A 23,323-nucleotide genomic window follows, 5' to 3' on the forward strand; every position below is an offset into this window, starting at 1 on the left:
AAGGCTGCTCTCACTACCTCACATAGTAGCTACAACAGTCAAGTGAGACCTTTTTTTTTTCCAAGTGAGACCTTTTTTTTTTTTCCAAGTGAGATTTTTAAAGAGTATTGTCAATTGTTAGGTGCTTTAAAAAAGCCAACAGAGAGTGTTATAACTGAAAGAGATACTTTAAAATTGCTATAGCTACCTGCTATTAACTAAAGGCATTAAGAAACTCGAAAACCAACACCAAGAAAAAGAGTATGATTAAATTCCCTGACAAATAGTAATTTCATCTTACTCAAATAGTCTTCTTCTGAGGTGATCTCTGAAAGTATGGAGCTATTTACAGAGATTAATATGTCCTAACTTCCCTTTTATGAGGTAAATAAAGGGGGAAAAAGCTAAGGTCATAGAAAATTTGAGGGTTAGTGGTTGCCAGGATTGGCAAAATTAATTTATATTTCTGCTTTGAAAACTGTTTAGTTTCTGTGGAAGGGGGAACTTTTCAAATTAACTGTAGTCTGGGTCAGAAAGCTATCAAATAGTCAAGGTAAAATAGGGAGGAATCTAGGATTTTCCCACCATTCACTCGTGCTGTTGACTCCTGCTTTGTGGGCCTCATCTTGGTCAGGAGCTGCCACTCACCTTTTCTCACCTGCAGAGCCTCCACCAACCTATGTAGGAAGATTGACTTCTGTTACCAAGAAGCAGAGCAGAATGCTAAGGGAAGGATAGAAAACCGTTTCTGTTGTATTTCTTCTATACTTGCTCATCATTTGATATTGTGTTTGCTCTCACTTCATTCCTTCAAATCTCATAGACTCTGGATTCTGAGTCTCAGACCTTGAACTATGATACATGTGTCTGTCTGTCTCCCGTGGCATCTCATTACTGCTAGATGCTAGTATGGAAATTGGGGAAGAATTAGGCATCAGAATTATAAGTCTGAGTCCAAGTCTCAACTCTTCCACTTTCCTTGCACAGGTAAAGGAAACATTAGGTATTCAAAAATGGCCATTATTATTATGTATGTCACTTCTAAACCCACAACTGATTTATCCATTTTCTAACCCTTTACTTTTGCCGTCCTTGCTTGCTTGCTTTCTTCAAAGCCACCCCTTCTTGATCCTGCATCTCTGTCTGAATCTTTTATCTGATACTCACCCCTGAATCCCCTGCCCCAGCTCTGACAAGATCGTGAATTACAGTTTCATTGTAGAAAGATCTATGGCGAAGAGATGCAGTGAAGTATCAAGGTAATTCCTTTCTAAATGGAAAATGACCATCACAAGTATTTTTATGTCTCAGTATTTCTTTTTAGTGATATTTTAAAAAATTCCTTCAGGACATATAAGAGGAGAAAAAAAGAAATTGAAATAGCAAACTAAGAATGTATGGTGTTCATTTGTAATAAGCAGGAAAGTTAAATATATTTTTAAGGCGATAAAGGAGCTAAATCATAATATAGCTGCCATTTATTGAATGCCTACTCTATGCAATGCAATATACCAGGTGCTTTAAATAAGTTATTGAGTTTACTCGTTGCAAAAACCTTATGAGTGATTAGCACTATTATTATTCTCTTTTACAGGTGAAGAAACCTGGGCCTAGAAAGATTAGTCTAGTTACCTAAAGTCACGTGATCTGTATGTGGTAGAGCCAAGATTCAAACTTGATTTTACTTTTCATGGCATAATGTATTGAATGTAGAACCTGCCTGCAAGAGTTTCCTCAAAGTCTGTGTCACACGAGGGCCACATATAAGCTCCTGGGCTATTCTAACATGAATCAGAAGATATAGGCTAAGTTATAAGAATAAGTTATTATTATAGTAAAAATGTATGCTAAGTTAAACAGACCATTAAAAATGATAAAATTAAATGATAATTGCTGACATTTATTGAACACTTGCCCTATGCCAGGCAGTATTCTAAATGCTTTGTAAGTATCAATTTAGTTTATCCTTACAACAATCCAGTGAAGTACATATTATAATTATTGCCATTTTACAGATGAGGAAATTGAGCACAGAGAGTTAAGAAACATGCTCAAGTAAGTGGCAGTTAAGAATTAATTCTAGGTGGTATTGTACCAGAGCCCACATGTTTACCCTCTATCCAATACAAACTGCCTAATTTAATCCTGTGTTGTAATTCTTTTGAATTCTAATATAAAGTACATTATCTTGTAAAGTTTTAGTTTAAAGGTCTACCTCATAAGCAACAGGGCCTGCTCTTCACCATATGTGTTCATAGTCTGGGTAATTCCCTGATGGGGATCCTTTGGAGCAAACATTTCTTATGGAATGTTTTCCATGACTGTGCTATGCGCAACCGCTGGAGCACTTCACTGCTCTACCTCAATGGGATGCCGGCGACTGACTGTCTTTCTATCTACAGTTAATTTGGTGGCTACTGCTATGCTCTCAGGAGCCAGTTGTCTATCATATCCCTGCATTCCCCACACCTTTAGTCCACTCTAAGAACTTGCTCCCCACAGTAGGCCTGTGAGTTTGAGGTTGTATACTCTTTTTTTTTGGAGACGGAGTCTCACTCTGTCACCCAGGCTGGAGTGCAGTGTCGCTATCTCGGCTCACTGCAAGCTCCGCCTCCCAGGTTCACACCATTCTCCTGCCTCAGCCTCCTGAGTAGCTGGGACTACAGGTATCCGCCACCATGCCTGGCTAATTTTTTGTATTTTTAGTAGAGACAGGGTTTCGCTGTGGTCTCCATCTCCTGACCTTGTGATCCGCCCACCTCGGCCTCCCAAAGTGTTGGGATTACAGGCGTGAGCCACCATGTCCAGCCTGTATACTCTTATGTGTTAATCTTCAAGATAATGAATTCTCCTCTGCTGTGTATTTTCTTGCCTTAGTATGATAAGGACCAATATTGATCTTCAAAGTATTGTTGTAAATGTTCCATCCAAAGGGTTTAATTTGCTTTGTTGCAGCAGTTTTTACAACTAATATGACATATTCATGTTCTGGGTTCAAAAACCTTGTAATGTTGCTAATACTTGGAACATGTATTAGTAATTAGTACAGTGTCCTGCAACTGCTTTTAGTTCACCTTCCACTTCTCAAGGGAGTGTTCAGTAAATAATACATGCTCAATTAATAATAGTTGACATTATTATTATTATTATTATTAGAGAAAAGACATATAAACTTGCAGTTTTACAAGACAGAATATGACTTCACAGGCAAACAGAGGATATTGGCGTCTTCTCTGCCATCCCTTTTGACATCTTACAGAACCTTGGTAAGATTAATTAATTACTCATCTTCCACCGTCCCTGAATGCAAAATAAGGGTGACCTTATTTCAGAGGAAAGGTGACCTCTTCCTCTGAAAGCTTCATGACTTAACAAAAAGTAAGATACATTGAATCATTTGAATACCAACTGTGAAGAATAAAATATTGAGTAATGCTTACTCAGTTCTTTAGACTATTGACCTAGCCATGGAGTTAGCACCAGATCATACTTTCTGCCCTTTCTTGAAGATAAAAATCACCATCAGAGTTGCCAGCCAAGGTAGGAAAATTGAAGAGGAAGGTTACAGTCCTGAAGAGCAAGCACTCATATGGGAGAATTAGGAAGGGCAATATAGAGCGGCCTCAGAAGCTTGGTGAGGAACAAAAGTATAAATGACCAATAACCTTATCTAGACCATAACATATTAAATCTGGCCTTGGCCCAGTCACTCTTAGCTAATAAGGAAATTTCTCTTCAGAACTGTGAATATTATAGTACGACTGAGATGTGCTGCCTGCATTCCCACTTCGAGGCTGAGCCTCTCATTTTCCCAGCTCTGAGCCCAGTCCTTCTCCAGGAATCACCCGCTGCTGACAGAAGCTGCCTCTCACAATGGTCATTCCCCGCCCCCTGAGGACAGCCTCCATCCATGGATAGGTTCAAAGGCTTAGCCTCTTGTCTTGATGTGAGACAACTCTAAAGGACCACCCACTCGGGCAGAGGCTGCCACACCACAGGTGAACTTCACCCTCTGCCACGCTCTGCTCTGTCACCCCACACCGATGTTGTTCCTGTGGCTACTTACCAATGAACCTCCTGCACACATGTCTCAGAATCTCAGAATCTATTTCTTGGGGAATTCAGCATACAACATATACTATCTTTGCGTTCTAAGGAGCAATTACCACCATTTTCCATTTTAGGAATATCATCAATCATACAATGATCACAAAATTCCCATAACTAAGTGAATTTCCCCATTGACCTTTGTGTGAGCTGCATTTGCCATGCTAGTGATATGTAGCTAACTTCTGAAGTGAAAGTGGCTTGAATCGCCCCCAAATAGGGGAAATATTCTGAGGTGTTGAGACTGGTAAGTTACCGTATTATACTTATGATCGTTTCCAAAACAAAAGAAAAATATGGCAAGCAATCAATACTCCTTGGCCATTCTGTTAAAGATTGGTTTGTGACTAGGGAGACTGTATTAGCTCCTGAGGGCTAAATGGCCACAAAGTTGGTGGCTTAAAAAAACAGTCTGGGGGCCAGAAATCTGGAATGAAGGTGTTGGCAGAGTTGATTCCTCTGAGACCCTGAAGGAGAGTGTTTTTCTGTGCCCCTCCCCTCGCTTCTGGCATTGCCTGCAAACCTTGGTGCTCCTTGGCTTGTAGATGCATCACTGCAGTCTCTGCCTCTGTCTTCATATGGTGAACTCTTCAGTGACTCTCCCGTGTGGCATCTCCTTGTATCAAAAGTAGGCCAGGCCTACCCTAATGGAGTACGACCTCTCACCTAATCTTAACTAATTACATTGGCAAAGGACCTATTTCCACAAGAGGTCACATTCTGAGGTTCTGGATGAACATGAACTTTTAGGAGATGCTATTCAACCCTCTGCAGAGAACAACTGAGGAAACAACCAAGATCTGCTTCCCAGTTGATACCTGCATTTGTGCTGTGGCTCTTTTAATTAACTGTTGTCCTTTTAAAAGAAAATACAGTGAGCCAGATGTGTGCAGTGGGCGCCACCCAATGATAGAAGGCTCCTTGAAGGCTTAATCAATTAGATAATTAGTAGGACCAACAGGGAGTTGGTAAAGCAGCATAAGTAAAACCAGGGAGAGGATCATTACACAGACTCTGACCATTAATTTTTAGTCATACTGAAAAAGGAGCTTTGGGGAAAAGACAGATTTGAAGAGATATTTTATTCACTCTCATATACTTCATTTTCTAAAGCAACCTCTCATGTGGTAGATGAGTTCACACAATCACATATTAGATAATTTGAGGAAAAGACCTAAAGGAATGCTACACAAGTGTATTTAGTTTGGCCACACAAGGACTCTACATATCTCAGGTCATACGCAAGGGTAGCAAGTCCTGTATTGTGAGTTCCAGAGAACCTAGAAATAACTTTGATCCCTGCAGGAAGACCCCAGAAACCTGCAAAAAGCATCCTCTGTCTACTACCATCCTTTCTCTCATTTTTCCCTCTGACCTGACTTGATTATAAAATTAGGGATATTTAAATTTAGGAAATAATGAGGAGACAGCCAGTGAGCAAAGAGGCTTCCCAAGCCACACACAGATACACCAGAACACCCTTAGGGGGCGTTTCTATGCCTATCCATCCATAAAATATTCTTCTGTTTGCTGTGTGAGCTGAAAGGTTTGCGGAGAATATGTCCTTTTTAATGGCTTTGGCCTCTGAGCTTTCTAACACTAGCATTGATCAAATATCATCTTCTCCACAATAGACTAATGTTTGAACTTGGAACTCAGTTCTAGACCAGACACTAGAATACTGGAGCCATACTTTCGGACCAATCCTGAGAGAATGACATCACCCAGGAGAGAAAGATAAGAAAAGATCTTGATGTGTAAGCCTCCTTTATTTACCTGCCATCAATCACCAAAGCAAAGTGGAAGGAAGGGAAAGGGAACTATTAACATTGATCCATATAAAATTGCTGATATTCAATTGGTTTTGACTTTTAAAAATTGCATTTGCAAGTGATTTGACCTAATATAAAATTGTATTTAAACAACTACTTTTTGCCAGGCTCTATACTAAGTGCCTTAATCTTATATTATTCTTTATAATCCTCAATGTAAACTTGCAAGATTGGCGTTATAACCTCTATTTTCTATATAGAAAAGCTGTGGCACAGAAAAGTTCAGTAATTTATTCAAAATCCCATAATATTTGAACCCCCACCCACTTCATGTCAAGTAAAGTCATTTGGGTCTGCTGAAGTATTTCTAGACTTTGTAGTAAGATTATTTCCAAACTCTATTGTCAAAATTCTTGAAATTGCAAAGGCTACTCTGTCTACGAACTTCAAGGGACATAGGAGGATGGTTACAGACTGTCAAGAGGATGTCTGTGGTACATGGGATTGGTAATGTAGAAATTAGGCAGTACTTTGAATGTTACTGACAGGTCACAGCACACTGACAGCAACAGGGAAGAAGATATTGTGGAAAATAAGACAACCTCTTGAGAAGGTCATTTCAGTATTTGTATCACTGATGGGGTTTACAGAAAAGCAGTCACTTTATCCAGTGGCAGCTGCAAAGGTTGCATTTATGTAAAGAAACAAATATGTAACAAGCAAGCTGGCATTGGTGGTTTCTGGGACTGGGGAAGAGGAGGGAAAAGAAACCCCTAGGGCTATAGCTGTAACATACTTATTCATTCACACATTTGCAACTCTATGTGTCTTTAGCATTCTGTGAAAACTGATGTTCACAATGTTGATCATGGAACATCAAGACAATATTAAATTATGTTTAATATATTACAGACTTGTTGAGAAGCAGAGAAAATGCTATTTATTTCAAGCAACTTTGCAGTATTTTTTAACACCCTAAAACGGCAAAGCTTTAGCTCTTGTAGAGTTAATGTTCAGCTTTCTGGGAAAACTCTGCAATCCAGAATGACTTATTCTCTGAGAAATCCAGGTAATTACACACATGCTTTTGTACCAAGTCATATTAAACTCTTTCATTCAAAGTTTCGTCCATGCTTTTGTACTTATAATAGGTTGCGACTGGTATGATAATTACAGTAGAAAGTCATTTATTATGTGAATCTATGAACATCTGATTCTTCATTAAGAATATTGCCAAATCTGCACTTTTATTCTTTCTGCTGACAGTTAGTTTTCACAGTGCTTCTTGATTTACTTTTATGATTGAAGTTTCAGGAATAAATGTTTTAATTTAATGTTCCCTCAGTATAACAGATTTGACTAATAGTTTAATAAAGGGACACCGCAAGTTCCTAATAGGGAGAGGTTTGCTCGTGTTCATGAGGGATGATGCACACCACGTCTTGATGAAGGCTGCCCATGACCCACCGTGTGCTGCACACGTCAGGTTCTGTCTTAGCATCTCAGCACGTTTTAAGCAGGTAGTGAGAATTCCAGCCATGGTCAGGAAGGATGAGAAGGGCTAACGGGAGACCTGGATATTTTGAAGGGCCTCAGTCTTCCTCTATTGCCTCTTCTCATCCCTCGTTACAGAATATTTCCTAACACTTAACCTCCCCAATGAACTTCTATCAGTTTCCAATACAACCCATATGTCTTTGCACCTCTGTGTGCATGCCTTTACTTCTGCCAGAAATCCTCCTTCATCATTCTCCTGGTGAACTCCTAGTCATCTTCTGCAAGGTAAAGTCCTTCTCCAGAACTTCACATACCCTCTCCTGCCTGCCTCCCTCCGCTATTACCCCCAGGACTCTGTGCATAACTCTTCCAGTGCATTTGGCTCTCAATTAGTCAGACTTGCATTTAGCTTAAAATGATGCTTCACCAGAGTGGGTACTGTGCCTATGTAGCACTCGACCACCAGTAATGAGCACATTTACATTTTAAAAAGAATTTATCTATCAGCTGTATTCTTATGGTGGCATTTGACATTAATGAATGGCATAATGTGTGTTAGAATGGACTAGCCTGGGAAATAATACCAAGATCTTGATTTTTCTAACTTTCCTGCTGGTTTACATCTATCTATTCTAGATTGAGATTTTGTTTATATCTTTGAGAGTTACCTTGTGCACAATTTGGAAAAGGGAAAACAAATATCCATTTATTCATAAAATATTTCTTAAATGCCTCAGTCTTAGGTGCCAGGGAAAGTCTATTCTCTGCAACATATAATGCTTGCAGTCAGGTCAGATTCCTTGATAAAAGCAGGGAACAAAAATGGGAAGAACAGGCAGGCATTCAGGGGCAGTGTTGATGTGGAAGTGTGGGAAGTTTGGCATTGGGATTAGATTTTTCCTACCCTGAAAACCATCAATAAAAAATCTCTCCTCAAGGCTGAATTTCTTAATTAATTCATATCAAGCCATTAACAGAGACTTTAAAAAATATGGTCTGTGTCCTCAGATATCTATCTTTTGAGTTGAGCATATTCTTCATACGGAACAAAGAACAACTCTAAAGCAAAGTGAAAACTGGACAGAATGGTGTAATAATAATCAATGACTTAGTACTTACTGTGTGCTATACTTCATGTATATATATATTACTCGTTTAATCATTATGATAACAATATGAGTAAGGTATTTTTAGCTCTATTTTACAGATGAAGAACTTGAGGCACAGGAAGGTTAAGTGCTTTAACCAAACTCATGCTTGGATGAGAGCATGGCCTTGAACCCAGGAAGTTGGGTGCTAAAGGTTGTTCTCATAGCCACCACGTTGCACTTCTTCTCAATGGTTAGAAAGGAAAAGTTATTTACTCAGAAGTATTGAGAGAGAGTAGAGCAAAGAGGTCCTGGAGTGGCCTAGCATGACCTGGCATAGCTTCTTGCAGGTAGAGAGGTTTAAGCCAATATGGCAGGAATGGTAGATGTTGGCAAGAAGTCTATGTGAATGGAGGGGCCTGAAAAAAAGCCTAAGTCTGGGCATGAGCAAGATGAGAAGTGACTGATTTGGCAGGCACAGTTGTCTCTCACACTTAACAGTACTTTTCAAGGCCAGAAAGGATGTTCTCAATTTTGAAATTCATACGTAAAGTATAGTGTGGTTAGGTTGCTTTTTGCAATGAGTTGTGGAGAAAAGTACAGGTTGTTACAAAGCTAATTAAGATAATGATTTAATAGAAAATCTATTTTAAAGTTTTGAAAAATGCTAACAGGAATCAACTTTTAAGGATAATCTATTCAAAGTCACCTCCTATTAACATTCATATTATTAACCAACTCAGGGCAAAGCATGATTGTATAATAGCTCAAGAAGAGGTAGTGTTGTCTCATTTTACTTTCTGGTACCTAAACACCTAGGGGAAAATAGGTGATAAAACTGAAGCTGTCACAATCCAACCATTTTATTCCCAAAGTCAGTGCCACACAATTAAAATAACTACAAAACTCAGTTTATCTAGATAGTATACTATAAAGATAATCCTTAAATATGGGTATATATGAGTGTCTGTGTTTGTGTGCATGCGTGTGTTTAGTTAGAAATTTTGAACACAGATTGAACGTGGAGGCATTTTAGCAAGGAGAGATATTTAGTAGGATATGAAAACGAAGTTTATGGTTGGAATACCTTCAGAACCTCAAGTGCAGCATCCTGATTCCGTGAAGATTATGTTTTATTCCTTTACCTATTCCCACATGTAATACTTTATTCTCTTTGAATTGGCTTCTAATGCAATTTAACCCTGTTTTTGAGAGTGTCTATCAGCTTAATTTCTTTTATTAATATGAATTCTTCTCCTTCCTACTGAGTAAACCCAGCTAATGTGTTTTTTCTCCTTCATCATTTCATGCAAAACAAAAAGTAAATAAGGAAAGATGTGATTTTTGCTTTCATTTTTTTCCCCAAGCCTAAACAATGGAATCAGAGAATCCGTTTTTGAAATCTGGAATCTTAGTATTTGCTGATCCTATGGAATCAGCACGCTTGATTAGCTGCGAGCCAAAAGCCATCGGGCTCACTTAATACAATACTCAGTAAATTCATTTAGTTTTACTAATGTGACTAAAAACTAAATTTCGTATCCATATAAACACTCATTAAACCGCAAATACCAAGTCATGCAAGCTGTTGAAAAAGACTCATTTTTATTTATAGATGAATTCTGATAAGAATAACATTAAAAGTATTTTAGTAGGGAAATGTTAGAGTGATTAATGTGTAGTTGTTTGCATTTTTAATATTTCACTCATCTATCAGATTAGTATTTGTGCATACTGTCAGAATTTATTCTGTTCTTGTCAAAATACTTATTACTGCTGACAGGTATAACATACCCACATTAATCCTTAATTCCTTGATTCAATTTTCTAATTGCTTTTTTGGCATGCGATGGTGGCCATTTAGTCTTATGTGATGTATTCATCATATGGTATAAAACTGTACTTTAAAAATTAGATGTGCCATTTAAAGTAACTGAGCAGGAAGAAAAAAATACTAAGGATTGGAAATTTTAAATTTCACCACACTTACACAAACTGTTAGATATTGGTATGTCACAGATTCTGGAGGTTGTCCATAAACCATAGTCACAGAATGAAGAGGAAAGGGACCTTAAAAATCATCCAACCTACCTGTTGGGGAAAACTGACTTAGTTTTCCAACTGGGCAAACTGACTTAGTAACAAGCCCAGGATCACACAGCTAGATAGTGGGAGAGCTGGTCTGAGGACTCATATGTTCTGATCACTAGTCAGAAATGGGGTAAGTATCTGCATATAATTGTTATAACTGGTATTCTAAATTGATTTTTACTATTAATAGTCAGGCCGAGAGAATGAGAGACTCCTTAGCTTCTTAAGCTATATTTTTTAGTAATATTGTACAGTGGCTGAAAGCCTAGATTGTAGAATCAGAGTTTCAATCCTGGATCTGCCCCTCACTAGCTGTCTTACCCTGAGAATACCATCTGACCTCTCTGAATTTCAATTACTTCATCTGTAGGAAATGGAAAATAACAGTATCCTGCTAATAGGGTTGCTATTTAGATTACATACAATAATCCATGTAAAAACTTAGCATAGCACTAGGCATCTAGTAAGCACTCAGAAAATGTTACATATTATTATTTTTAGTGTTTTATTATCCCTTTAATATCCAAATTTGGAGAGAAACTTGGTCATGCCTTATCGCTTATTTCACCATGTGACCTCTGTGACAACTTGATTTACTCATTCATTGACTCTTTCACTTACCATGTGCAATGCACTCTAGTAGATGCTATAGGTAAGAGAAACAAAAATCTAACATAATATATGCCTTGCAGAAGCAGAGCTATACAACATGTATATCAATAAGTACAATAAAACATTGGTAGACATAGGTCCCAAAAAGGCGGCACAAGCACCATGCTTGGACATTTCAAAGAGAGGAAGTGAGCACAGGGGATATAGGGATGAATAAGGAACAAGACCTGTTTTCAAGGAGCTTGATGCAATGGGAAATAGACATTTACCCAGCTGTTATTCAAAGTAGAAAATAAAGAGGGCCACAAAAAGTAAAGTTAAAGAACTAAAGAGGGAGAAACTAAATATCTCAGATCAGAGAAGGCTTTATAGATGAAGTGACACGAGTTGGCTTTGAGGGATGCATAAGATCAGGAACATTGGAGACCTGTGGGAAAGATGCCTTAGACAGTAGGAAGACTAAGAGTGAAGAAGGCACAGATGACTCTGAAAATCCTGGGAACAGTTGAACAGTTACTAATAGCACTTAATTTGACTAAAACATAGAGCTTGTGCAGAATAAAGGATGTGATTAGATGAGTATGTAGGGAATGTCATTTTGGACTCAAGCCTCTTTTGACCCACAGACATGTTCTGTTGGTCAGCACACATTTTAAGAGTTAATGTCTTTAAAAAAGTTATACTTTCTAGTTAGTACCCGCTACGTTTTATTGTCTTACTCTAGAGGATAAGTCAGTCTTCCTACCTATTACAGGTAATATAGCATAAAGTTAAGCATACAAGCTCAGAAGATAGACTGCATTGGTCCAAATCCTGGTTATACCACCTATTAGGTCTACAACTTTATTTATGTCACTTGAACTCTTAGACCTTCAGTTTCATCATCTGTAAAATGGAAATAGTCAATGCCTCATTGGGTAGGTATTGATACCAGGCATATAGTAAGTGCTTAATAAATGTTAACTATTATTACTCTGTTACCCGCCTGTGCCTTGAAGTGAGTTAGTTTACAAGTTCTACTTTGGAACTACTGAAAACGTTTTTGAGAAAGGATGTGACATCTTTTTAATCTTGAGTCCTTGAATGTTCTACTAAACCCCACTTAAATTATAATGACTGGTCCAAGGACATCAGATAATTCTGTTAAGCCCTCAGCTGCTGGAATACGGTTTCTAGTGATGGGTCTCAGTGTGATTTACAGAAGTGAATCCCTCACTCACCATTGGAGAGGGCCAGTGGAAGAAGAAACAAGTAACCAGCTTTACCCATTGATGTTTTCCAAACGTGCAGTGATTCACGTAGCAGCAGTTTCCCAGGATTGATCCTGAGCTCAAATGAAGGCCTCATTTTCAGAACAAAGTATTATGAGTTTTAAGAACTATAATCTTGAAAATCTCCATGATTCTAGAAGCTTCTCTGGTAATTTTTTTTCTGTTTGTAAGAGCTGAAAAATGGAAAGCATTTAATATAGAATTTTTGCCCCTAAAACAGCAACTTGAAAATAAGAGTACAATAGCTTTAAAAACACTACAGTGAACAAAACAAGTCTTTTTAAAAGTGCTGTGGGCTTAATACACAAGGACTGCTAATTACATAACTGTCAGTGATGTTTTCTGGTAGAGCCTAATACCAACTTCTTGCAGTACAACAAATATGAAAATGCCTTGAAGTAAATCACAGTTGCTGAGTGCTGTGGGCAAACAAACCCAGGCTTTATCTCTTTGAAAGGCAGCAATGGAAAGTACATGATAAATTGCACAGCTCAGTGAACATGTTATGTCATTGTGAAATGATTTTGATTCATGGTTATGTAGTTATCACGAAACAACTGACAAACCTCAGGGTATCAGAAACATTATCATTCGTGGGGTTTTGCTATTTTCTGTTGTAAAATTCAAGTGCTATAAAGTGATTTGTCTGGTTTTTTTGTATATAAAATTCTGTATTGAAAGTGATATTTGCCACACACTCTTCTGGAAATAATTTTTAAATTATGTGAATTTCTTCCAGAAGTTATCAAAGAGCTGAGCTAGTAACTAATATTTTAAAAAGGATGAATAATTCATATTTTTGTTAATATCCTTTTATTAAAATTCTTTTACCTAAAAATAGACCAAGTTGTAAGTCAATTTGATTTTTTTAAATAGAAGTATAATCTCCTTTTATATAGTTTATCAATATACAGAAATTTCTGAATGTTTTCTTTACAATAGCAGTAGAACTAAGAATGAGAGAGTAATTTTTTAAAGGAAGATTTTGTAGAAGTAGCTTTTATGCAGGCATAATTTCCTTTCCACTTTTGAGATATTCTACTACACTGTCCTTATTTGTTGCTAAGTCTCTGAAGTTTAAAGTGTTAATTAGGCCATATTCCACCTGAAGATTACTTATTTTTTATTAATTTTTTTCTCCATTGATGCTGTTGATGTTTAAACACCAGTAGTTGATGTTTTAAAATGTTTTCTGCTTGTGTTAAAAGCAGCAGAAAGATAGCCAGGCAAAAAGATCAAAGTGATGTACTACTGAACCATTTGTTGTTTTGCTCAGTCTCCTAAAGCAAGACCCACTGTTTCTCAACTTTTTAATATAAATATATAATTCTACTGTTCTAATTTTTGCAGTCAAGTTTTTTTTTTTTTTAACATGCCTTTGGATATGCTGAAGAGTATCAGTTAATATGTTGAGAGTTTAAAAAGAAAAACAAAGAAAAGCTTGCCCGTTGGTAGAAATGATTGATTGTTTCTTAGGTATGGTTTTTCCAATATATCACTCTCATTTAAACCCTGAGTTTATTTTATGTTCTGTTAGTATATTTTAATCAATTGACCTTTATATATTGTTTGCATTTATTAAATTAAAATAACTTTTAGTAGCCTGTAAATATGATTTGAAACATTTCATAGTATTTTTCTTTTAGCCTTGGAATATGACAAACCTATTCTCTAAATATTTACATCATTGGAGAATATCTATGTACTTATGCTAATTTTGACTTAACATTTTCAAAAATAAGTCTGTTAAATTAAATGTAAGCTTTAAAGTGTAAAACCATAGATCATGTAACTTGATACAAGTATTGCAACATGGCTTACAGCATTTTCTTGGAACATTTTTATGCCCTTTACTTCCACCACCATGTCCACTTTCACCTTTATATTGAATACTCCCAAAATGTTATCTATATGAGGATAATTTTAAAACATGAGATTTATGTTGCTATAAAGGAGAAATCCTTTATAACCACATAAAACCATTGTCACCAGAAATTTCAGTCTAAGTTTTACATGAAAGCAGACATATTTTATCTTTAATGCCTCATTAAACTTTCTAGAAACGGCAGTATTCTAGAATATTCTAGGTGAATGACTGCATATGTCTGTATTTCTTCTGAAAAGTTTAAATATCATCAATGAAAAAAACCTGGACAAATCATTTGTTCTAATAATTAAAGCCATGGTACTTATTCTTCCATTTAATTTTGCCTTTACTCAGAAATGTTGCTTTGATATATCAACCATGTCTCTTCTACAGCTCTTTAAATAATGGCCAAAACTAACATTCCTAGGCTAAATTGATAGCCTCACTATTCCAAAGATCACATTGTGTTTCATTCCAAATTTCATATGTGGATTTGTATACACATGTGTGTACTTGTGCATACGTTTATGTATACTTGTGTGGAGGTGCATGTTTGCATATGCACACATGTCATAGGCATGCATTGTGTGATTAAGAATGTGAACTCAGGAGGCAGCCTGCCTGAGCTTAAATGCTAGCCCAACTACTTCTTCCTAGCTATACAAGTCCTAGCAAGCTTTTTTAACCTCTTGCTTCAGTGTTCTCATGTTACAGAGTTGTTGTGAGTTTAAATAAGTCAATATATGTAATGCACTTTGAACACCTAATCCATAGTAACAACTTAATAAAATACTAGCTATTGCTATTATTATTATTATTATTATTATTATATATTTACTCTATGTTATTTCTAAAGTTATTTATACAAGTGCATTGGTGGGTGATTAGTAAGTAGGTATTTCAATAAAACAGTATTAAAGATATGCCAGCCTGATCTCACTTTTACATGTGGATTCTTAAAAAAAGTCAAAGACATAGAAACAGAGAATAGAACAATAGTCACCAGGGACAGGGAGCGGGAGGATATGAGGAGATGTAGGTCAAAGGGTACAAACTTGCACTTATGTGGGATTAATAAGTCTATAGATCTAATGTAAGCAGGAGGACTATAGTTAATACTGTTGTATTGTATACTGAAAATTTGCTAAGAGAGTGTATTTTAGGTGCTCTTCCCACCAAAAAATAGGTAACTGTATCAGGTGATGAATATGTTACTTAGATTGACTGTAGTAATAATTTCACTATGTATACATATATCAAAACATCATGTTGTACACTCTGTAGACAGTAAAAATAAGAAAATTAAGATAAGCCAACAGAATATTTTGAATTGTGATCACTTAATTGGATAAACTACACTGTGTTGTACATCATTGGTGAGAGGAAAAAATTGGGAAAAAGGAACAAAAGTTGCATAACTTTGTGGCTCACAAGCTGCTCGTCAAATATAGTGAAATTTGTTGATTTATTCAAATGTAGGCCACGTGCACATCTATAGTGTGCAAGGAGCTAGTGTTAAAATAACACATGGTGTGTCCTGAACAAGTAGGAATGTACAGCACAGCTACCTAAAGGATAGATAAGATGAAAATTAAAATAGCAATGCTATGTCAATTGTGCAAACTTAAAGTGGGTTTTCTTTTTCAGGGGGCACCCAAGCCAATCGCCATTGAACCTTGTGCTGGGAACAGAGCTGCTGTTCTGACTGTGTTTCTTTGTCTACCACGAGGATCATCAGGTGCCCCTCCCCCTGGGCAGTCAGGTATGATAAATGAGGAGCCTTCAGCAGTTAAGCAGAACTTGTAGACTGAACAGAAGAAATAAACAATGCTACTAAGTAGCACAGTAAGGATCTTTGCAAGGTTCTAATTTAGAGCATGGTAAAATTTTATGAGAATACAAACTTTTACCCAACTATCTAGATAGCTGCATTGTTATAAATGGAGATTTCCCAGTGTTTCTCTGAAAAACACATGTTGAATATGTGTGTATTTCTGTATAATACACACATGTATGAATGTTCACAGATACACCTGCATTAATTGCTGGTATTACAATGAGAAATCTCATTAGCAGGGCCACCGTGTTCTAGACCCTTCCAGCCAGCTTCCTTTCTTCCGGTACGTGTGGCATGTTGGAAACCAAATTATAAATATGATTAGAAATTTGCTTTGTGAATATGGAACCAAACTAGGGAACATGTATGTTTGGAATGTTGAGTGGCATCAGAGGATGACAGCTTCATGCAATCATCTCAGTAGGTTTAAGATATGCCCTTGCTTTCAGCACCAACTGGAGTTCATGGGCCAGGGGAACCCTCTGTCTTAGGTGGGCACAGCCAGCCTTTGTTCTGAGCCTTTTCCTGTAGGAAAAGCATGTTTTTGATTTGAGGATAATTATACCTGTCCTCTTAGACGTCTGCTCATTGCGGTGGTGTTGTCCACATTCTAAGCATGCTCAATGTGGGATATAAATCATACTTAAATTGCAGACCACACTTATTTCTTCTCTCTTTTTGCATATACTATTCCATCTTTATAATTTTGAATTTTTCTGTCTCCTGATTATTTTCTCTCTCCAACCACTCTGGAATGAATGCTTTTTGAGGGCAAGGGTGATTTCAAATCTGTTTTTCTCTTCAATTCCCCTTAAGCATAAAATAAAATGCCAGCAATCTGGCAAGTTCTCAATAACAGTAACTGATGATGAACTGGCCTCCTTGCTTATTTTATCTTTTCTTACTTCCCTACTTGGCTTTGAATTTGTTCCTCGCTTTCTTGACTTGTGTCCAACCAGACACAAAAAATGGAAAATGTACTACTTTATGCCTTGTAAACGTTAGGTTTACAGAATTTTTCCCATATATGGGAGCAAAGAGTTTCCAACACCTTCGGATTCATCATTCATGGTACCTGATGATATCTTATTGCAGGAATTTCTATACAAAGTTCATTTATGGATGTTTATTCAAAGAAATAAACATTTTCTGCACCTTTTCATACATTGAATGAATGTCTTGTTCTTTTCCTTTCAGCACCTCTGAGGTAAATGGGATGCAATAAGTAAAATAGTTTGGCACTGGTCAGATAAGATGGATAATTATAGGTACTTGCACAGCTAATGGAAGTATTGTTTTAAAACTGGGATGATTTCCAAAACAAACACTTCACTAATGAAAACAAGTCTGTATGATATACATCAAGGTTTTTCTCGATCCTTCACGAGATGGGCAGACTGAAGGCAACTGCCAATTCTCTGTCCCTTTAACCTTTGAAGTCCTTTTTGACTTATATGAAAGAGACAAGTAGCAGTGTGAACCATTACCTCAGCTGTGTTTTCTAACAACTGGATTATGATTACTAATGGTAATGTTATCTTAGATATGCATAGTACTTTACTCTTTCTAAAATGTTCTTCTATTTTTCACATGTGATCCTCATGACAGGGCTGTGAGATAGATGTTGTAAGAGGGGAGTGAGATGTAGAAAGCACTGTATATCTGCACTCAAGGAATAATTGGGAGAGGGGATACTAGAGTGTAGAGCAAAAGAATAAAAATTACTTATTGCTAGCATTCCAGGTAATTTTTCCTGATGATCTGTAGCAGAGAGCCTGTCTATAATAAACAACCCATGTCTTTACAAAAGCAAGCATTTGGATGAATACTGAAAATGTCAACAGGGTTGATAGAGCTAGAAAAAAGATTGAAATAGCTTACCATACTTTTTACAGAGCCTGAGGATTAAACTATGATGAGTATCTGTGTACATAATTCAGGATGAGCTTGTTCTTTGTTTTCTAAAAACAATCTAGTAGATTTTTCAAGCTCTTACAGAAATAAGACAGTGGTTCTACTCTTTAAATTGCAGCATTATCTGTTATCTCCATCAATTTGGAAGATGGGTAAGATGGGTAGATGGACTGATATGTCATAAAGCAAGTAAAGTAAAATGTTAATGGTAGGATCTAGGTGCTAGGAATACTGGTATTCATTATAAAATTCTTTTAACTTTGATACATGTTTAAATATTTAATAATAAAATGTTGGGAAACAATAAAATAAAATATCTTGACTTCACTGCAAGAAAAAAGGCAATATCTGTAGAGAAAATTTTTTCCAATATCATCATCTAGGTTTTCCCTGAACAAGAAAAATACTGACACCGATCTATGAACTAAATGACTATTTTTTTCACTCCTCATCCAAATATTTAGTGTATACACAGCCAATTAAAACTTAACACATTTGAGAGGAAATATATTCCAATGATTATTTGGGAACCATATTGGCTCTTGGGAACCAAATGCTGACACTGGTTATCTCATTGTTGAAGTTTAGTTTATTCTATATCTTTACAGAAAGTCCTTATATATGCCTGTGCTCATCCCAGTGCCCTACACATAGAAATCAGTTCATAAGTTATTTTGGTGATGATGATGACAATGATAGTAGGCTGGAAATGTGACCTTTAGCAACCACTTGACTCTATGAGCTTCAGTTAATTTCAGTAAAATGAGCAACTGGGTTCAAATTAACCCTTTCCCAGATTCCTCTCCTAGAAGCCCTGTGTTCTCTTGAACCTCCTCCACTATTTGTGCAGGGTGACAGGTTGGGGGAGTTGAGGAGGAGGTAGAGGCGGAGCTTCATTGGCAGGCTCCTGACCCCACCCCCACTGTGTGAAGGACAGGGTGCCAGGGGTCTTCTCTTGGCTGTTGAGCTATTTATTTCTCCAAATGTTAGTGTTTCTGTTCAGTTATTAAATTAGCATTCATTAAGAGTCTTCTTATAGCTTAAAAGTCTTCTTGTAGTACTTTGCATAATCTCAAATTTTTTTTATCAGGCTCCTTGTTTGAAATGTAGCTTACTAAATTTTTTTTATCAGACTCTTTGTTTGAAATGTAACTTACTAAATGTCAGTGTCATGTGTACTCTCCGTTGGCATGAATAAGAGCATTTAAGGAGGTTGAGCCTGAGGATCGGCAAAGGCAGAAGCATCCTATGAGCATGGTGGATTTCTCTCATACAGTGGATTTCAACCCTGAAAATGAGTGACAGAAATGCACAGGAACTACTTTGGCCATCTCTTTTCAGGAGCAGCTAGTGATTTTTTTTTTTAATTTAAAAAATAGCATTATCTTTGGATTTGATTTTCTTTCCACCAGCAATTGCTTCAGCAATATGTGGCAAGTAATACTTAGACGTGGCCATTTTAGTTTCTTTCTGAAATGTGTGAACTCTCTTCTTTATGGCTTTTGTCTTAACCAGAGGTCAAAAGAAAAACTGTGCCGACTCATCCCTTAGATTACCCATGCACTAATCTCTTTTTAATATAATAAATTTAGGTGCTTGGGAGAAATTCTCCCTTTAGGGGGCTTAGAATAGTAAGGCAAAAGATATTAAGTAGGCTTTTTGGCATTCCTAGAGCTGGACTAATTAGGTTTCCTGCTCCCCCGCCCAGTAAACCTGCTGCTTCATTTCTGTATTTTCTGTGAGCAGCCATGCCAGACTCTTTGGTTAAGGTGGGATTTATGCTGTTGTTTATGCCTATGTTCACTGTGCAGCCACTTTGTCTTCTGATCTCAAAGTGGTTGAAAGATTGACATCGCCATGAAAACAGGACACATTAAGTAACTCTCCTGCATGACACTAAACAACCAAGCATGTCTCCAGTCACCCCGGACAGCATGGTCCCTGAGCGTTTTAGAGGCACATTAAGATGAAATGTGGACGGAGTAAATAGAGCTCTTCAGAAGCATAAATTGAAAATGATAATGATTGCTGTCACTTTGTGATGGAAGATTATGGATTTCATAGTTTATGGATTCTTCCTAATGAGAAGCAGATTAACTTTTCTCACTGGATCAAAAATCCCAATGGCCCAAATCTCCACTGCTGAAAAGAAGCTATGTGCTACAACTGGAAGTAGAATTTTGCCATGATCCTGCCTCATAGATGATTGACTATACCATTACCAAAAGAATACTACTAGAAAGTCTAAGGTTTTGAAATTTTTAAGTTTTCTACATTAGCCTTAGAAGTTTGGGCAGGATGATTAGATTATTTTGAATAATCTAGAAATATTACATAATGTTTAAAATAATCATTTTCCCACAGTGTCATGGATGTCTTTCTTGTTTATAATGATAACAATAAGAGAACTTTGGTTTAATTTCATGAAAAGAGGAAAAGGAAAAAGAACCAGGCATTATATTAAGTGCTTTATATATTCATTGGTGTAACCCTCTTAATGATTCTGTGGAGATGATTATCCCACTTTTACTATTTAGAAAACCAAAACTCTAGAGAGATTAAATGACTTCCCAGGGTAAATACAGCTAGTGAGTGAGTGAGCCAGAATTCAAACCCAGGGACATTGGCTCCTCAGCCTGTGTGACTCTCCCTCATCACTGTGCTCCTGTGGATAAAGATAATGGAGCATAGCCCTTATTCCTAAAAAACCTTTAAACCCAAAGTCAAGGAGGAAGGCCCTAGAGGGTCTCTGCTAAGCAGTGGGCTTATGGTAGTAAGGACAATTTTATCTTTGCCGGTGACTTCAGAAATTTGGTGAAATGCAAATCTCTGCATGCCATGGCGCATCTACTAATGAAACTATGACTCAGCATATGTAATAGGAAGAAGCCCATGAACTCACAGGAAAAGAAATTAAACTCGTACATCTGAGCTCTGGACTTGGAGCCACAAGCCCTAAGATCTAGACCTAGCTCTGTCACTAACTAGCAATGGGACCATGGGCAAGTTTTTTAGTCTCTGGGTCTTCTGTTTTCCCATGCAAAAAATGATGGGGTTAGATTAGATTCCTAGGATGCGTTTCACTCTAACCCCATTGCACGGTTTAATACTGCAAATTATGCTAAGTCATGCCAGTTTGGGGTGGGGAGAGCAAATAACTCGCGTCTAAGTGGTACTTTAATTTATCTTTTCAGCTGCTCAGAGCCATTGGGAAACTATTTTCATATGTATTGATTATTAGTGACTAAAAATAGTTAGCATTGCTCCTTAAATTTAACAAAATCTTAAAATTGTGTTAATGAAATCTTCTTAGCATGTTTGAAAGAGGTAGGTGGTTTAGAGTGCCCCCATTTTCGAAGTGAGTAAAAAGAAGCTAACACTACCAGTGAGAGGTACATTTCCCGTAATCTCAGAGATGGATGGGAAATGGAGTCCAGGTCTGCTGGCTCACAGTGTAGTACTTTCTCCTCTGAAGACAGTTTTTTAAAGCAAATTTCCAGTTTCTAGCAGCCTCTGAAATTTCTATCCCTTCAGACTTTGTTTTTCTTTTATAATTCTGCCACCGTATCTTCACACTTGTAGAAATACATCTGTTGATATAATCTTAGCACTTTCTTTGTTAGAGGTGGCTAGAATAAGAAATAGAACTACTGAATTACATCAAAACTTCATTATAAAAATCTGGCATGTTAGTTGCCCTTTAACCTCAAATATAAATATTGTTTATAGCCAGTGTATGTGTCTTCACAAAGAAGAAAGAAAAAGTGGCATTCATGGTAAAATAAACTAGAAAATTAGGCAGATAGCCCAGGAAACAACAGAGATAAGAACAAATATCTGAGATTCTTGTTAATAAATATGACTCTGTGTCAAAAAATATCTGATATTAAAAGACCTTAAAATCAACAGAAGGAAATAATTTTCCCTTGTTTCCAAAATAGAGTTATTGTGAATCCTCCCTTGCTACTCTTACTCATTCAAGAAACGTGTAAACGTATCTATTATATGGCAGCACTGGATCTACTATAGTGAACCAAACAGAGTTCCTGCCCTCATAGAGGTTACAGCCTATGCAGAGACAAACATTCATGCAAATCAACGCATGCAAATCAACTCATACTTACAAGTTGTGTTAAAGTGCTATGAACAAAGAACAGAGAGGTGAAATAAAACAGATGTACAATTGCTAAGTTTAATATTTGTCCACAGCAGTAATCGAGTGATAAACATAGTCATTAAAATGCCCTTTCCTCAATTCTAACATCTCTGTAGTGTTTGACTGTCGATTATTCCCCACTTTACCTCCCCACGTTCTGGAAACTTTCCCTTCCTCTGTTGTTTTGTGCCTTGACCCATCACAGGTACCCACTTAGAATTCACTTAGCGGCAATGGCTGTAGAGCACCTCCTTTCTGTGCATCCTCAGCTTCGTCTGCCCCTTGCATACAGGCTTTCCCCCAGGTCTGATCCTTAGCCAGCTTCTTTTACCATTTCCACTCACTTAGGGAAAACTTCTCTGCAGCTAACTGCCAATCCTGTGGGTCTTCAGCCAACACCTCTCACATGCTGAGCACCGGCATCTCAACCTGGATTTCCTCCCGTTCAGATAAAAAGTCAGCCTTCCTTCCCCCTTTCCTCTATCACCTCCCACCATTCCCCAGACCAGCTCTTCTCCCCTGACTTGCCTGTTTTTGTAAAGTCTGTTTCGGAGTGGCTCAAGTTTGAAACCTTCAAATTAGCCTGTCTTCTCTCTCTCTGCCCTTTTACATCTCAGTAATCATGAAGCTCCATAGGTTTTACCCCTGGAGCAGACAGGGAAGACATCTTATTTTTTCCATTCTTATTCCCTCCATGCTTTGTTCTGGGAGTGGTTGCTTCTCACCTGGGTTGCTCCCAAAGTAAAGCACAGCTCTAATCATATCACTTCCTCATACTTTTGCAGACTTTTCATTGCCTGTTGAAATAGGTCCAGACGTTTACTCTGGCATGAAGGGTCCTCTCTGACCTCTCCTCAACTTCCCATCCGGGTTTAGCACCTCAGAGTCCTAAGCCTACCTGCGCAGCACCACTGGCTACATGGGGGTCCTTGGACAATTATTTTAAACTCTCAGGCCTTCAGTTTCTTCATCTACAACATGAGAAAAATGACTAGATAAATATCTTTGTGATGGCTGCTGGGCCTATCATTCCATACATATTTTTCTTATGATTCTCTGAGTGCAGGTGTGGTCTGCCATACTGTTGTTTCTTGTACCTGAAATCCTCTCTGTTAGCTGCTTGTTTTCAAAG

General features: G+C 37.3%; 1 protein-coding gene across 4 annotated transcripts in view; it reads left to right on the forward strand.

Moving 5' to 3' along the window:
• ATRNL1 (attractin like 1) overlaps window positions 1-23,323 on the forward strand; it is an 827,091-nt gene that overhangs the window by 710,173 nt on the left and 93,595 nt on the right. For all 4 annotated transcript variants that reach the window (XM_050804667.1, XM_050804668.1, XM_050804669.1 and 1 more), the window contains one exon: window positions 15,932-16,046. In XM_050804667.1, coding sequence (XP_050660624.1) covers window positions 15,932-16,046 — 115 coding nt within the window. The remainder of the gene's footprint in view (window positions 1-15,931; window positions 16,047-23,323) is intronic.

Source organism: Macaca thibetana, chromosome 9 (assembly GCF_024542745.1).
Source record: "Macaca thibetana thibetana isolate TM-01 chromosome 9, ASM2454274v1, whole genome shotgun sequence".
Classification (NCBI taxonomy): Eukaryota; Metazoa; Chordata; class Mammalia; order Primates; family Cercopithecidae; genus Macaca; species Macaca thibetana.